General features: G+C 40.3%; 1 protein-coding gene across 2 annotated transcripts; it reads right to left on the bottom strand.

Moving 5' to 3' along the window:
* Positions 1-935: 935 nt before the first annotated feature.
* tefb (TEF transcription factor, PAR bZIP family member b) lies at positions 936-13751 on the bottom strand. 2 transcript variants are annotated; one of them, XM_047571604.1, is made up of 4 exons: positions 13518-13751; positions 6247-6822; positions 5382-5593; positions 936-4528 (listed from the first exon to the last, which is right to left on the bottom strand). In XM_047571604.1, exons 1-4 carry the CDS (start codon positions 13615-13617, stop codon positions 4313-4315), a joined length of 1104 nt encoding a protein of 367 aa, XP_047427560.1. In that variant the 5' UTR covers positions 13618-13751; the 3' UTR covers positions 936-4312. The 2 variants fall into 2 exon arrangements, with proteins under 2 accessions (XP_047427560.1, XP_047427559.1); XM_047571603.1 differs by lacking the exon at positions 13518-13751 and adding an exon at positions 8318-9451.
* Positions 13752-14541: the final 790 nt, after the last annotated feature.

Here is a 14541-nt window from a genome sequence, read left to right as displayed (position 1 = left end):
CTCTGCAGAAAGTTTCATTATTTTTTGGGAAGATTCTCATTATTCTGAGATTTAAAACCATGTTTTTTAACTTACTCACTATTTCAAGACAGATGCAAATATTTTGAGATTCTCACTAAGTATTTCGGACTATTTACAGAAACTAAGTCATTATATCTGTAAAAAAAAAATAACTTCCACATGTCTAAGCGCCTCCTGCTGCGCTAATGTCAAACATATTGCAGATGAAAGCTCGGAGAAAGTAGATCCCTGTGTTCTTGTGGAAAGCCTCAGACCGGAGCTGTGGATCGGCCGCGTCCTCTCATCGCAGTAAACAAACTCGAGTGATGTTTGATCAATAATTCAGAGGTGGAATTCTCACATGGCGAGCGGACAGATCGCTCACCACCCACCTCAGCTGGACACATCCCAGCAGATATTACCTTACGTTTCGTCATGCGGGGTCTGCATCGTCCGAGGCCCGATCATGTGAGGCGGTGGCGTGACTTTGACATGCGTGGACGGGCTCCTCCTTTATTCATCGCACGTCTTTTAACTGCATCCACGTTTCTCCATCTTTCTTTGTCCTCCCTCCCCTTTTCTTTTTTCTGCACACAAACACACACCCATCCTTCCTCCTTGCTCGTCTTTGAAGCTGCTGCTGTTACGCAACACATCCCCCCCCCCCCCACCACCACCTCCCCTCCACCTCCTCCTGTGTGTCGATGTGATCATTACGCAACATCCCTGACTCCTCTGGAATACTGATGAGCAGCAGCACTGAGGCGAGGAAGGGGCAGCAATAATAAAACAATAAATAAATAAATTCAAAACATAACAAGTATAATTAGAACCTGGGTGCATGTAAACACACGGGGGTGGTTGTGTATGAGGATAACGTCTAATGTCTTTCATTCTTTCTTTGGATCTGAGGCAAGGTCGAAAGGCAAGAAGAGTCTCGTTAAAGTCCAATTTATTTCATAATGCATAATACAAGGTACAGCTAGGACGTGGTACTGCAGTCGCATGTATTCATTACATTGTTAGGACAATACAAAAACAACCTTGTGTTTATATAAAAAAGAAGAAGAAGAAGAAGAAGAAGAAGAAAAAAAAAATAAATAAACCACCACAAAAAAACGAAAGTTTAGAAATGTTTTCCATAGATGTATTTAAATTCTTTATTTCGTACTCGGAGCTACTTTGAGTAGTAAACATGATGTGTTGATGCGAAGCACCTGATCCCAGTGAACAGCAGTTTAGGGTCAACAGATGTGCTACTTGGCGCCACCTACAGGTCATGAAAACAACAGCACTTTTCACACCAGTGCCACCTGCAGGCAGGACGTTGAACTGCTTTGCGGATAACGTGCTATTTTGAATTATTTTTAAACTCGCAAACCCTGATTTTTTTTTGCCCAGATTTGTCCGATCAAATAATTTATCTTGGGTGATGACAATTTTCACCCTGTTGTAGCGGTTTGGATTTTATTATGGGGCCTGTTTAAAATTAATCTATTCACACATTGGATTGGATCCTACAAGCAATCAGAGCTACAAATTAAATGTAGTTTTAATTTAACCGTCCGTCCTTCATCAGTCACCTGGCTGTCAATCTTATCCACAGCAGACAAATATAAATATAGCTTCTTAGATTCCATAATGGATTAAGTCCAGAGCAAAACAAACTTCATCCGCTAAAATGTTTGTATTTTGTGAGCAGACGAAGGTAAAACTAGCTTCCAGGCTAGATGATGACATAACTCAAGTATTAAGTATCTGAACATTTTTAAATTTGGGGAAATATTTGTCAAATGTAATTAAACTGTACATTTACTGAATGTGGAACAAGTTATAAAAGCGCAGCAGCAGAATCTAAACATCTTGCTTCTCCAATGGGAGCCATTTATCGTATTATTTATTTTTGTTCGGCTTAGACGACGACGTGATTACGAAAATTTAAATCCACATAGAGATAATTTCACATATGAAAAAATATTTGCCCAAAGATAGGAAGAGACAAAAAAAATAAAAAATAAAAAAATCAAGGCGTAACATTTATAGAACTTTTTAAAATGCACTAGCAATCATTGCCTGTAGGTGGCAGCAGATACACCTTCAAACACAAACCTTATTATCCTTTCTGATTATGAATTTCCCACCTCAAGTATCACTGTTTGTGATTTACAACCTGTTTTTTTGTTTGTTTGTTTTGTTTTGTTTTTTTTGCATCAGAAGGAAAACAACTGCTACATAGAAAATCTTGATTTAAAGTCCTGTGAAAGGTTCATTTCTCCAGTACCTTCAGTCAGACCGTTATTCAATTTAGCTGAAAAATAATAATAATAACCACAAATATAATGCAGTCAATGTCAAGTTTGAATGTCAACGCTAAAAAAAACATAAGAGACGTCTCGTTATACCACACCATTGGGAAAATAAACATGTTATCAATAATAGCACAAACTGATCCAGTGTATCTAGAGATATAAGATCAATCTTTAGCAAATAGAAAACAATCCACACAGTGATCAAAAGATGCTGTTTTTTTTTGTTTTTTTGTTTTTTTTTTTAAATCGGCTGGAGGTCAAGAGCTGGCTGCGCAGGGACGAGGCTCCTTTGACAGAAAGAAACCCGTCCAGAAAAATGTCCAGTTTTCAGTGATGGTTCACAGACATAAGTACACTTGGTGTCAACTTTACAAGAAAAAAGGAGAAACGAAAAGAGACGAGTTCACGGGGTTTTTCATGCATTAGGATCCTAGACTACACAGGATCTTACGTGGAAGCACGAATGACTTCGGGGGCTTTTTCTATTTAGTACATCATAGCAATTTTACATACGACATTGTTACGGAAATTAAACGAGCATTACATAACAGGAGTATTATTGCCACATTGATATTCTCTTACGGGATTGCGGTGATTATGAGGCGGACGATCAGCCCAAGACACTTGAGATGTTTGCGAGTCCCATAACAGTCTGTGGATGCATTTACTAATTTCGATACAGCCTTTTCAACAAAAACAAAAACAAAAAAAAAAAAGGACTCAAGGATTTTAAGTTTTTTTTTTTGCCAAATTGAATGAAGATCCTCTGTCAAACCACTGAAAACAGGAAGTGCTGAATGAGGTAAATAAGAGCGTTCTTTCTTCAGACGCATATTTAAATTTATCTTTATATATATATATAGAGAGAGAGAGAGAGATAAAATAATCCTGTGTATAAATCTGTTTTTAAAAACATCCAAAAAGCACAGTTTAGCCATCGATTTCCCTGCTCGCTGTCATTGGTTTCGTTACAGAAGTATCTGGTATTGTTGTACATCACAATCAGCTGATGCGTTTATTACCGTCAGAATAAATACAGCACTCATTGACTATTTGGCAAATATAAGGTTAATGAAGACGCCGTCTCCGTCTTCAGGAAATAAAGACTATAAGACATTTATTTACAAGAAGCAGTCCACTCTGGGCCTGGCTACAATTATTTTTTTTAACCAATCGTCACTACACCTATTAGCAAGCTGGCAGTGACTCTAGCGCCCCCTTCCTGCTTGCAGTGTGCAGTAAAATAAACATCCCTACACCCGAACGTACCCCTCTACTAGCGAGGGCCCTGCAGATCATCAAGCCTTCAGCTCAAAAATTTATATTCTTTGATAAAAAAATCTGGACTCTGGATTTGAGAAAAAAAAAAAAAAAAAATCACAGTAGCTTTGGGTCATGCATGTTTTTTGTTTGTTTGTTGTCTGTTTTAGTGCAAAAAAATGGATTACACACTGTAAAAACACACTAGATGGGACGAGATATATATATTTATATATATATAGATAGATATACACGACACGACAGTTGTTTTAAAGAGCGTTTTCGTGTGTTTTATAAGAAGGAAGAACTGCGACTGAACCACTCACCCTTTGTGTGTTCACCTCCTGACTTTCCTCTGAGAGCTTCTGACTGACTTTGGTCCACTAAGAAACTGATTTGTGTAGCGTTTAAAAAGCGTTTTTTCTTTTTTTTTTTGTCTTTCCTCCGTGACTTTCCTGAAAGCATCTTGAAACGAGTCGTCTCCAGTGTAGGAGCCAGGCGCTCTCTCCACAGGCCTTTCCTGCGACCTCCCATCATGCCTCGCTTTCCCCGCCATCCAAAGCTCAAGCCCTGACGCGTCGACTGTAGATCAGCCACGACGACGCTGGCAAATTTTAGATTCCCCTCTGTGTTTGTGTCTGTGTTTAATTCTGCGGGGGAGGGAGTTCTGCTTTCTGTTCCATCGATACTTCATGAGTTTGTCCTTCTGTTGCGTTTTGCTGTTCGTTTGTTGTTGTTTTTTTTTACAGTGGGCCGTATTTAGCCTCGTACCGAACCATGATGTTCTTGCAGCGGCCGCAGTCCTTCCTCAGCTCGGCCACTTGCTGCCTCAGGGCGGCGTTCTCTCGCTCCAGGAAGGAGGCTCGGACCGTGATCTGGTTCTCTTTGAGGCGCCGGGCGTCGCGAGAACGCTTCGCTGCCACGTTGTTCTTCTTCCTCCTGGACCAGTACTTATCGTCCTGAGACCACAAGGGAAAAGGAAGAAAGAGTTGGACTCCGTTGATGTAACATGAATATCGTACATGATTGACTGTCTCTCTAAATCAGTGCACAGATTAATCGAGCTATGCTAAAGATCGGACTTTCTGAATGAGGTCCAGTTTGTATGCAACGGAGAAAATCAAATAAGTGACAGGAACAGTTCCTCCTCCTCCACACTAGGTGGCGATATGTGTCTTTTCAGTCGGCTAATTTGGCCCCCTTTACGGTTAACCAATTACGTCATATAATAAACAACTGGATAACAACAAGATAATAGAACAGCATTTTAATCTCATACTAGGAGCTTCTGCCATATTAAAGCTTCTTCTACACCAGCCCAGCAGCTGTGGAGGTCTAGTTTAACCCAGATTAAGGCGTATACATGCCAGTGAAAATCGATTTCCAACCACATTATCTGTGTGTCTTAGTCGGATGAGGATAATTCCGATATTAGTCAGAGTAACGTGTTTACATGCACAACGTTAAGTTGTCCAGTTAAAGTCAGATTAAGTGAATGATTCATTATCTCAGGAATATGTGTTGAGCCATCGTGTGCTGCTGAACATTTGTGCTTATTGCACTTTGATCGGAAGTTTCTGAAAGTAATTGGTGTGTTTTTCCACAACAGCCAAAGCGACATTATAAATTAGTCAGGACAGCTCAGAGGCTGACATCCAACTCTGGAAAGGGATATGTACATGATACAGCCTGTTACCTGGATTCAAATTTCTGCTACAGATGTAAGTTTTAAGTTTCTCTAAAGTGAAGATAAAAATTACTAAAATATGATCAAGTCTAACAAGAACTTCCATCTGAAGACTAATGTCCTACCTTCTGCTCGTCGGGAACGAACACCTTCTTGGCTTTCTTGATCATCGGCTGCGGCTTCAGCTCCTCGTCGGAGAACTTGTGCTTGCGAGGGTTGAACAGCTCTCCTCCCGGGACGCTGGACAGAACCAGGTCTGTGGGATCCGGCTGGAAATTGATGTCCACCTCGATGGCGTCCGGATCCACCGGTGAAGGCGTGTTACGCTCTGTAACACCTGTGAGATATGGAGGGATAAAGTAAACCTGAATAAAGATGTGTCCAGAAACAAAAACCTTACTGCAAAACAAGTCTTCACAGATCTTAGCCGCTACTATAATTAAAGAGTCTCTATATTTCTACTGTGAACAGGAAAAAGCCAAAGATCTTAATAAATCCGAAGCGTTTGAGGTTTCATTGAGACGTGTCGTCGGCCGTGCAGAAACAACGAAGAATATTTGCACACGCCACTCGTCCACATTGTTGGACCAATGAGACGATTGTTTGCACAGTTGAAGCAGACATATGTCCCGCGGACCAAAAAACGGCCGATCGGAGGGTGACATCCGGGATTAATTTGTATAAATGCAAATTTTCAATAAAAGTACCAGCTATTCCTAATTTGTCCACTGTTTTAATCTGAGTTAACAGAACTAAACAGCAGATGGCAGCAATGTGCGGAAATTGCGCTTGTCTTTCTGAAAATATTTGAGGTTGTTGACAAAATAATTTCCATAATGTACATATCTGGCTCACTTGAGATGAAATCGGTCTGATGCAGCCTCAGGCTACAATCAGAGTAACTACAATAAAACTAATTTAAATGAAATCTAAAAGAAAAACACACGTCAGCTGTTACAAATACCACCACCCTAAATTTGACTCACTCACCTGTTTTCTTAACTTTTGCCTCTGTTGTCGTCTCCTCAGGCTCCTCTACTTCTTCTTCTTCTTCTTCATCCTCCTCCTCCTCCTCCTCCTCCACCTCATCGTCCTCCCCATCTTCTAGTTTGGCCGGTTGTAGCGTTGTCACGGTGACAGCGTCGTCTGGCTCTGAAGTGGCCATGGAGGGAGACGCAGGAGATTCTGAGGTGGAGACGGGGGCGACAGCGGGAGCAGGAGGTGCAGCGGCGATAGCCTTAGGAAGAGATAAGCCTTTTCCCTCCAGAGTCCTCTGCAGCTCCTCGTCCTCCAGGCTCACAGGGATCCCGTTCTCCAGGAGGAACTCGTCCAGGTCCATGTACTCCAAGTGGAACGTCTCCCCGTCGTAGGGGATGGTCTTCTCCCAGATGGCAGGTGTCAAGGAGGCTGATACACCTCCTCCTCCGCCGCTACCACCACCTCCTCCTCCACCTCCACCACCTCCACCTGCGCCACTTCCGCCTCTGGAGCCTCCACCATCGCTGGCCGCCACCACCCCACTTCCTTCCACATCCTCAGAAGAGCACAGCTTCTCCTTCTCTATTTCTGCATTGAAAAAAAACAAAAACAAAAGAGGACACAGTTAACGATACCAGGCCCAAAAAAAAAAGTCACTCTCTGGATTTAACTTCGCAAACAGGTCTATTGGATAATTACTGCATGTGTGATTATCTTTCAGCTGGCAACAAACTATTTAACCCCAAATGATGCAATGAGCAGCTTCTCGTTGCTTAAACAACTATGTGAAAAAGATATTAGTCTGTTAAAGGAGGGTCAAATAATTGGCTAGTAAAATTGGGTTAGGAACTGTTCAACAAATTATTAAAAACTGCACAGATAGTTGGGAACCATCGTCTTCTGGGAAGAAATGTGGTCCAAAAAAAATCCTGATTGATGGTGATGGGCGATCATTTAAACGTCTGGTGAAATCAAAACAAACAAACAAACAAAAAAACTCAGGACTATGCTTATTAGTGACAGTAAGAGTATTTCCACATATACAATATGAAGAGAACTCCTGGGATTAAGAAAACCACTAGACTGGGAGACTAACCAGGAAAAAATGGCTTCGGTTTGCTAGGGAGCACAAAGATCGGACTCTGGAGCGATGGAAGGGGGTCATGTGATCTGATGAGTCCAGATTGAACCTGGGGCATCAGGGTAAGAAGAGGGGCAGATGAAGTGATGCCCCCATCGTGCCTTAGCCTTAGTGTGGAGGCAGTACTATGATCTGGGGTTGCTGCAGTCGCTCAGGTCCAGGTTCAGCAACATTATGCCCAAAGAATGAGGTCAGCTGACACCTGAATATACTGAATGACCCGGTTATTCCATCAGTTTTCGTCCCTGATGCCACAGTCATATTCCAACATGATTATACCTGGATTCATGGGGCTCAAATAGTTAAAGAGTGGTTCAGGGAAGCATGGATGGATTGGTCACTACAGAGTCCAGACCTGATCCCAATTAAGCACCTCATGTGCTGGAGAAGGCTTTGTGCAGTGGTCAGACTTAACACAACACCAGATGGAAATTAATCTTGTGACATTACAGAACAATAACACAGTGAATGCATCATACCAAATACTACAGCGTGTGACCTTGTTTTTGGCCTGGCCGTGTATAAAGATTAGCTTAAAGTGTGTCATCGAGAAACAGGAAATGCCAAAACAACAAAAAAAAAAAGGTAAACAATTAATAATAATAATAATAAAAATAAAACACATTGGAAACACGCTGGCTCCAAAGTTACACCAGAGGAAGTGTCTTCGTAACAGAACCGAGGAGTTTACGAGTCTTTAGGTGTATTATTAGTCTGGTTTCGCTGCTGGATGAGTTGGAACTTTTTGTTCTTTTCCATTTCCTCGCAGCCTCGGACTGAATCTGGCACCGTGCGACTCACTGCACCTAAGCCCCAGCCCTCCGCCACCATTTTACCCCCACAAACTACAAAAATAACCGGGTCAAAGTTGATTATTAAAAGGATTTTTAATATTTTAAATAATAAAAAAATATTTTCCCGAGTGTTTTTTCCCCAGCTTACCGTCGTCGCCTTCCTCCAGGATGTTGGGAGGAGGGATATCCATGATCTTTTTTAACACGAAGGGGAAGGATTTCTGATCCGGAGCCGCTTTCACGACGGTTCCTCCGGGTCGGAGCGGAGCTGCAACCGCCGCTTTACCGGGCATTGTTTCCCCAGCCGAGACGCTCCGAGTGACCGTGGGAGGACCGAGTGACAAAGCCTCCTCCGACACTGAATCTTGCGGGATTTTAAAAGAACCGTGGCTCGTTTTTCTTTGTTTGTTGTTGTTTTTCTTTTTTTTGCGGTCTCCTTAGTCGTTTGTGGACGTTAAAACATCAACACTGGACCGTTTGTTCTTCGTGTCCACCGAGCGAGCTCATTAGATATTCATGAGGTATAAACCCCGCCCATTAGGGGTGATAGCAGAAGCTGATTGGCTGCGATTTCTCTCTTCATTGTGAATGTGTAATTAGATCGATGGATGGATGAATAGATCTCACACTGATGTCAGGGACTCCAGCTCTGTCCCTACCACACAATCCTCGGTCTGTATCAGTTTTTCTAGACTTGTTTATCCAGTGGAGATTCAGACACAGGTGCTTATAAGTCTAAAAAACCTCTACACTCCACCCCGGTGATGGTTACATGCTGCTGCTGGACCAGATTCTTACGCTCCTTGTTGCCTGAGTCAACAATAACCCACAACCTAGACTTGGCTTTGTTTGTGTTTTTTATCACCACCATACTCTACATACATAATGTCTTTATTTTTCTATTTTTCTCTATATATTTTTTTCCAATGTTGTCATTCATGGCGTATTTTTATTATAATATTCGTGTCAAATTCCAAAAAGAAAATGTCCCATATGTGAGATAAATAAACAATGTCTACAATCTGTTGTACACACCCACAATTATAGCGTGAGGTGAGATGTATATGGTGAATATGACAGGGGTAAACAGTCTCCTGCAGCCCTGTTATTAATATACACATATATTAAACTGATCGTGGCTTTAAACTGTGGATAAAATAGAACATTTTACACGTTTTATTTTAATCCACGCATTCCCCATCCCACTACCGCAAATACCCGCAGTGTTCTCGTCTCATGACTATTTTTTTATTTATTTGTCGCTGCGCACTCGTGGACAGACACGTGCCCCCACCCCGCGCTCACGTGAAAGTACATCTGCGGAGGGGCGTGGCTTCACATGCTTCGCACGTGCAAGACAAGGAGCGCTGGCACGTGGGGCATGTAACAAAAAATAAATAAATAAAATAAAATAAAATAAAATAAAGTGGCACGTTCTTTACTAAATAGACGCAGCGCTGCTTATTAATTAATTGAACTTAACGCAAGTCATTGTGTCTGTTTTGTTTGTGTGTTTAATTAATTACTCAGTAGAAAAGTGTTTGGGGACATTTTGGGAACACAATGTTCAAGCAGAGACAGTCAACAAAATGTTGAGTGTTAAATTCCTGCCGCCACAGCTGAGAGGACTAAACCCTCTCAGTCTCATCTTTAAACGCCCCCTGGCCAATTTATTAGGTACGTCTGTGCACAGCCCTGCACTAAATCTTATCTTCACGGAGGTTTAAACTTAGGCTTAGATAGACTTTAACCGCCTGCAAAGGAAATTGCTTGGTCAGTAGTAGCAGTATCGCTTGGTCATAAAATGATCACTCTTAAGAACCACAACTAAAAAAATAAAATAAAATAAAATAAGGTTAAAACTCCTTGTGGATAAGATGGACTGTTCGTGATGGAGAGCAGTTTGTCCAATGTCCTCCTGAGACAAATGTCTCCAACTCACTGGTTATAGTATTCAACATAACTGAGAGAGCTGTGTTATTATTTTGGAGGCTGAGGATTGAATTGTAATGTCCTGCACCTGCACATGCACATGTTCCTATTTTTTAGACATTGTAAGTCAGTGGAGCTGGGCTAAATAACAAAAACACCAAAACGACCATCCAGTTGAACATTTAAACAATAATAGAGATTTTGTGCAAGGCTGTTATATTAGGAAATATCTATTGTTCTCACTGTTTTCACTAGTGCACCTAATAAACTGGCAAGTGGGTTTATATAGTAATGTCCAAATAGATATACGAGAGCCAACGCAACGGTTTGGTTTAACAAAAAATAGATCTTCCGATTGTAGGTACATTTGTTTGAAAGAACTGACGCACTGATTGACTTGTACCGACCATAGACTGTATATAAATATGGACAGCGCGTCGCCACTTCCTTGAATTGGCCAAACTGATGCTATTTTCACAGGGATACAGGCGGCGCCATCTTTGAGCCAGAGTCTGATCCGTATAGTCCCAGGGTGGAGTCACACAAAGCTGCAATATCAATGCCCCGCCCACACTTCCTCCAGACTCACTTGCGTTTTTGTTTAATTCATTACTACGCTCTGCTCTGCCTCCACCAATTACAATGAAATGTCAGATTTAAACAGTTCTTATCTTTAAATTTTATTTTTACAACTCTCACAAACTAGTGGTCACCAGTTTCATTTTAACAAGCTAAAATGAAACTTATCCAGAAAATTGAGACCTGACCTAACATGACAGAAATCATCCTAGAAAAATGTATGAGACGCATCATTTAGTGTTTTATTTTGGCTCAAGTCCCGCCCACTAACATGGAGGGGGTGGAGCTTATGACCTATACTGTAGCCAGGCACCAGGGGGAGCTCTACTTGTTTTAGCTTTACATTTGAGAAGCAGTTCCACCTCGATCTTTATACAGTTTATGATACCGACACATTTTCCTATTATTATTATTATTATTATTATTATTATAATCAGTGGACTAAATAAATGCTAAATAACAGAAACACTTTTAATTAAATCCAGTTTGACAGCACGACAAACTCCATCCTCCAAAATGATTGTCCAGCTGAATCAACAAATCAGGAAGATTTAGTGCAGGTTGTTATATTGGAATGAAGTAACTCGTGAACCCAATGAGTGTCAAGGGAGTCGATCATAGCATGAGTAAAAGCTGTTAATCTTAATCTTTCTGTTCTCTCCTACACCCTACATAAATACATTTCAGTGTTTATAGATCTAAGATAGCAATGACATTGACTAATCTTAATATGTCACTTTGAGTAGAACATGTTGATTCGCCGGTATCTGCTTCCAGGAATAAGTAACAGGAAGTCAAGGTTTCTAGAAAAACAAAAAGCTTTTATGAATACTACTACTAAAAAATCTATTTTAGTATGAAGGACATCCATATCCTTCTTCTGTGATATTAGTATCACTGGTTAAATTGTGTAAACCTCACAGTGCAACCTCCAGTGGTGTCCCACAGGGGTCACATCGAGGTCCTATTTGATTTTCCATTTACAGACTATCAATGGGCTCTATCCTTCAAAAAAAAATCAGTACTGATTTTTTAGTTGTATGCTGGTGAAACACAGCTGCATGTTCCACTGATCAATCTGCAAATACAGCCTGAGGTAAATGAAAAAGAAGCCTTTTTGTTCACAGGATCTGGACCAAAACGTTGCACTTGAATACCCCACAAAGGCTACAGAAAGCAGACAGCTGGTACATACTCGCCTGGAAGCCAAACCACCTGGACACTGATTATACTTTAGCAAACATCTACCAGGCCAGTCCAATTGTTTGGAAGGGACTTTCTGTTTTGTTGGACAGAAGTGTAACTAAATATACTTGGAAACATCTTCAAAACCCGACAAGTCCAGTTGCTCTTGTTTCATCTTTCTGGACTCCCTGCAGGTTTAAGATTTCCATGATATCCTCTGGGCTTTGCATCATCGTTACACTGCTAGACTCCCTGTCTGAGTATCCGTTGCCATAGGGATGGCAATTAATAATAATAACTGAATATCTGTTGAAATCAGCAAACAAGGCCACTATAGTGATTTATCTGGTCGCAAGTGGAGTTATATTTGGATTGTGCCTTATGCCAGAATATATTATAGTCCCTGCAGACATTGCCCTGAGAAAATCCAGGCGTGTTTTTTGCCATTCCCAGACAAGTGCATAAAGACATGTGACAGGAGGTGAAGAAAACAAACTATTCAAATGAGCAACATGATCCAAAGGGTCAAGTTCTATTTTAGCCAAAGACCTTTGTTGCATACACGACATTCCCTCTCACGCCTTCACGCCTTCTTCGTGTTTCTTGTCTGTACCAGCTGACTGCTACATATCAATATAGAGTGAAAACAAAATAATCTACAGCAGGACAGCAAGAGTGTGATGAAGCCCCAAGTGAGAACTGTTTCAGTGTTATTGCATCAGTTGCTGACAGAATGGAGACACTTTTGACTCAGTGCATTTCTAAAACAAACATCATCTGATGCGTCGTTTACCTCAGACTAATGCAATCGGGGTTTGACTCGTCTAAAACTATTAGTGTAGTTTTATCCAACTCACTTCGCTTTGCATACACCAGCAAAGTAAAACATTTCCATGTATAATATAAAACAACATAAAAAGCAGCAAACAAAATTATAATGTCATGAAGGACAGAAAGAGTTACAGCAAGACTCTTACTTTTGCAATTATTAGCCAAATAACATTAGTGTAATGCATACTAAAGCAATTAAAAAAAGTCCTTAAGTGGTTTCCATACTTAAATGTGAGCACATGACATGACTGTACATTTAATAATATAATAAAAGCAGTGTTTATGAAAAATTTTAACCTTGGTTTCGTGGTTTGAGGATAAAAATACACAAAATATTCTTTAAAAAAAAAAATCCTTAAACTTTATTTACTGACACATATCATATATATTAGTGGGTGTATTAACAAATGCAGTGTTTATCAAAAATGTGAAGCTTGGTTTTGCGATTAAATAAAAGTATTATTCGAAAAAAGTCATAAAATAGCCTCCGTACATAATGTTTTTGGACTCTAGCCTGACTTACTGCCGTACATTACAGTTTATAATAACAAAGACAGTGTATATGAAACGTTTTAGGGTTGGGTTATACGAGACAAAAAAAAGTCCTTACATAGTACTTTATGTACTTTCAGCCTTTTTTTTTTTTTTTTTTTTTTGCTGGAGTAAAAATTACCAACTATTCTCTAGTCCTTAAATAACTTCCATACTTATTGACCTAACTTACTGACTGTAAGAGGTTACAGATTATAACAAATGACATGTTTTAAAAGTTTGAAATGAGGTGTTGTAGCTTAAATAAACATATATTTCCATAATCTTACCTATGTCATCGAAGGCTGAGAAGGGATACTCCGCCAGGGATTTAAGGAAATCAGGAACGTCGCTCATATCTCCGGTGAAGATTTGGTTCGCTCTTGACATGATGAATAAAATGACTCGTTCCTCCGAAATAAACTCGAGTCCAAATGAGTAACGAGCTGTTTGTGGTTTCGGGTTTTCCTCTCCGCCGCTGACTTCTGTCACTTTTAGCAACTTCGTATCACGGGGACTCCTGCATGTGTCCAAACCGTCCAAACAAACCCTGTTACAATAGGCCACGCCCCCTGCACCGCGCTGACTGGCTGACCGTTCAGCCCCCGCACGTCAATCACTTCACGGAGCCAATCAGAGAGCAGGCGGCCGGACCTCTGCGCTCTGATTGGCGCAGAGGGGAAAGGGGCGGGCTCTGTGAAATGAAAACAATCAAACGGCAGCACGTGTGAGACACAGTGGACACAGTAGGCGGCACCTAGCGGCCATATTGAAAACTACACCACAAAGGCAAAAATGTCAACACTCAATTGCCAACAAAAGTAGAAAAAATAAATCACACTTGAAGCAGAAATACACATAAAATAAAAAATAAAATAAAAATAAAATAATAATAATAATAAAAATAAAATACTTGTTGAACTGCAACATACACACATGGAAAAAAATCTTTAAATTTTTATTCTGTTTCTTTATATTTTAGATATGTATCTAAATTTGCCATATATATATTTTATTTTACTGTATTGTATTTTATTTATTGTATTTTGCTTCGGTGAAGTCAAAGTGGGCTCCATGCTCCAGGAATTTTAGTGCTGGTAGTTATGCTTTATTGTTATGGATATATGTGACAATAAAGAATCTTGAATCTTAAAAATATAATTTGCCAATACGGATGCTATGAAAAACATAACACATTTTAAAAATTGCCTACATAAAAATGAATCAAACCATCTGTGGAAGACCTGAAAGTAGACAAAGAGAACTCAATAATATGCATGAAACACAAATATTATACTTGTGCATTTGTCTATC

Source organism: Mugil cephalus, chromosome 20 (assembly GCF_022458985.1).
Source record: "Mugil cephalus isolate CIBA_MC_2020 chromosome 20, CIBA_Mcephalus_1.1, whole genome shotgun sequence".
Taxonomy (NCBI): domain Eukaryota; kingdom Metazoa; phylum Chordata; class Actinopteri; order Mugiliformes; family Mugilidae; genus Mugil; species Mugil cephalus.
This window is presented reverse-complemented; position numbering and strand designations above follow the sequence as displayed.

Excerpts from the sequence above, each read along its gene's own strand:
- tefb (XM_047571603.1), bottom strand. The coding sequence starts at position 8,462 with ATGCCCGGTAAAGCGGCGGTTGCAGCTCCGCTCCGACCCGGAGGAACC. Across the intron at positions 5,594-6,246 it reads GGCAAAAGTTAAGAAAACAG|GTGTTACAGAGCGTAACACG; the intron begins GTGAGTGAGTCA and ends CATATCTCACAG. Across the intron at positions 4,529-5,381 it reads TCGTTCCCGACGAGCAGAAG|GACGATAAGTACTGGTCCAG; the intron begins GTAGGACATTAG and ends TTGTGGTCTCAG.